The sequence below is a fragment of the Elephantulus edwardii genome, unplaced genomic scaffold (genome assembly GCF_000299155.1).
Source record: "Elephantulus edwardii isolate Elephantulus edwardi_28Jun2011 unplaced genomic scaffold, EleEdw1.0 scaffold00171, whole genome shotgun sequence".
NCBI classification, from domain to species: domain Eukaryota; kingdom Metazoa; phylum Chordata; class Mammalia; order Macroscelidea; family Macroscelididae; genus Elephantulus; species Elephantulus edwardii.
Genome location: NW_006399921.1, coordinates 1,354,405 through 1,357,117, shown reverse-complemented (window position 1 = coordinate 1,357,117; position 2,713 = coordinate 1,354,405). Strand labels below are relative to the sequence as shown.

Sequence of the window (2,713 nt, the reverse complement as noted above, 5' to 3'; positions counted from 1 at the left end):
GATGTCTTTCTTATGTTTGCGCTTGAACTCTGCAATGAAATGGTTGACCATTCTGTTGTCAAAGTCTTCTCCACCCAAGTGGGTGTCTCCAGCTGTAGACTTGACCTCAAATATCCCATCTTCAATAGTGAGGATTGACACATCAAAAGTGCCACCTCCTAAGTCAAAGATGAGCACGTTCCTTTCAGCACCCACCTGTTGAAAATATGAAATTATTAATTCTTGGATTGATTTAAATTGTCAATGTCTTATGTTAACCTTATATTTCTAATGCTACATACCTTTTGTGTTTCATTGATTATGCAAAGGCTTTTGTGTGGATCATAACAAACTGGCTGACTCTGAGAAGAATGGGAATCCGGGAACACTTAATTGTGCTAATGCAAAACCTATACTTGGACCAAGAGGCAGTAGTCAGAACAGAGCAAGGAAACACTGCATGGTTCAAAATTGGCAAGGGTGTATGAAAGGGATTCATCCTGCCTCCGTTATCTTTTCAACATGTATGCAGCAGATTATCCGGGAGGCTGGGCTCTATGAGAATTTTTGCATGTTATGCAGATATCACAACCCTGGTTGCTGAAACTGAGGAGGACCTCATGCACTTGCTGCGAAGGGTCAAGGACTGCAGCCTTCAGTACGGACTGAGGCTCAATGTCAAAACCAAGATTCTCACCACTGGACCAATTGGCAGCATCAGGATGGATGGCCAAGAGATTGAGACTGTTCCATTTGCTCGGCTCGAGGTCAACCAGCAGTCAGGAATCAAGCGTATTGCGATGGGAAAGTCTGCTGTTAAGAACCTCTCTGAAGCACTCTCTAAAGAGCAATGGTGTCTCTCTGGAGACTAAGGTGCGCCTGATACAGGCCATGGTATTCGCAATCACTTGTTATGCATCAGAGAGTTGGACAATGACTAAGGAGGACAGGCGAGTTGATGCCTTTGAGCTGTGGTGCTGGAGAAGAGTACTGGAAAAAAGTACCATGGACTGCCAGGAAAACCAAGATTCATCTTCGAGAGGATTAAACCAAGCTACTCCTTGGAGGCAAGGATTTTGGGGCTTCGTCTGACACACTTTGGACATGTTGCCAGGAGAGATGGGTCCTTGGAGAGGGACATCATGCTTGGGAGGGTGGAGGGACAACGCAGGAGGGGAAGACCCTCTATGAGATGGATTGATTCTGTGACTGGGGTAATTGGGATGGGTGTCAGAGGCAGTGCGGTTGCCGCAGGATAGAGCAGGGTTGTTGTGCATAGGGTCGCTATGAGTCGCAAACAACTCGAAAGCACGTAAAAGAAAAACACCATGTACCTTTTTGTCCAGACCATAAGCAATAGCAGCAGCAGTTGGCTCATTGATGATTCGGAGGACATTGAGGCCAGCAATGGTTCCAGCATCTTTGGTAGCCTGGCGCTGAGAGTCATTGAAGTAGGCTGGTACAGTGACCACAGCATTGGTAACAGTCTGGTATAGAAAAAAAAAAAGGTTAAAAGTAACCAACTACCAATGTTAACACATTGGTGACCTTAATCCTTAACTGGACATACACCACCGTTAAAATTGGAATCAGCAAAACCTAACTTTTCCTGTAACTACAAAGCAGTGCTGACTCACCTTCCCAAGGTAGGCTTCTGCAATTTCCTTCATCTTTGTGAGAACCATAGAGGACACCTCCTCTGGATAGAAACTTTTGGTCTCTCCTTTATATTCTACTTGGACCTTGGGCCTGCCTGCATCGTTCACCACCATGAAGGGCCAGTGTTTCATATCAGACTGCACAACAGCATCATCAAATCTTCGTCCAATGAGACGTTTGGCATCTGGGGGAAAAAGTATATGCAACAATTTAATTTCCCTTGTATTTCACTTTCGTCCCAAAGCCTCCAAACGGAATTTTTAAAAATTGATTGCCAAGTCACTTTTAAGTGTGTTACATATTCAAAGCCAGAATTGACCATTATGTTATCCATTACCCTGTAATTTAAACATGTAAAAATTCTTATTGTTTTTAAGTACCCCGTAATTTAACACTAAAATAACTTTCCAACTACTTTCATGTATAAAAATTGCGTGTATTGTTTTTTAAAGCTAACCGAATTAAAAAAAAAAAAAACTGACCGAATACTGTGTTAGTAGGATTCATTGCAACTTGATTCTTTGCCGCATCGCCAATCAGTCGTTCGGTATCGGTAAATGCGACATAGCTTGGCGTGGTCCGGTTGCCTTGATCATTTGCGATGATCTCCACTTTCCCATGCTGGAAGACCCCTACACAGGAGTAGGTGGTGCCAAGATCAATGCCAACCGCAGGGCCCTTGGACATGGTTGCTGAAAAACAAAATTCGCGGTTTTAACACAAAACTACGGAAGCGTTGCTAACTTCGTATCATTTCCACACGTTCGCCCCTCTACCCGTCTGCTGAGCCCCGTGGGCGGCTGCGACCGGCGCTGCCGCAGTTCGGGTTGCCGTGCCAACGGCCGCCGAGCACGTCCGCGGCTGGGAGCCCATCTGAGGCCCGCGACGTCGCGGAGCACGTGGCAGGCGCTGGCCCCTCCCTCCCACGGCCGGCTTTCGGAAGCCGCTGCTGCGCGATAGGAGCAGCCCTCCGTCCTGAGGGGAAGCCGAGGACCTTTTCCTGCGCGGCTCCGTGCGGGCAGGCCGCGCAGAGCCCTGACCTCACTTCCGCTCCGCAGTCGCCGCTGCGGCGCTT

At 47.1% G+C, this 2,713-nt stretch overlaps 1 protein-coding gene across 1 annotated transcript in view; it reads right to left on the bottom strand.

Moving 5' to 3' along the window:
• Positions 1-2,325, bottom strand: part of HSPA8 (heat shock 70kDa protein 8) — a 4,347-nt gene extending 2,022 nt beyond the window's left edge. Inside the window, exons 1-4 of the mRNA XM_006895603.1 lie at positions 2,121-2,325; positions 1,617-1,822; positions 1,314-1,466; positions 106-195 (exon numbers count right to left, since the gene is read on the bottom strand). Of these exons, the coding sequence (XP_006895665.1) occupies positions 106-195; positions 1,314-1,466; positions 1,617-1,822; positions 2,121-2,325 (654 nt within the window). The remainder of the gene's footprint in view (positions 1-105; positions 196-1,313; positions 1,467-1,616; positions 1,823-2,120) is intronic.
• Positions 2,326-2,713: the final 388 nt, after the last annotated feature.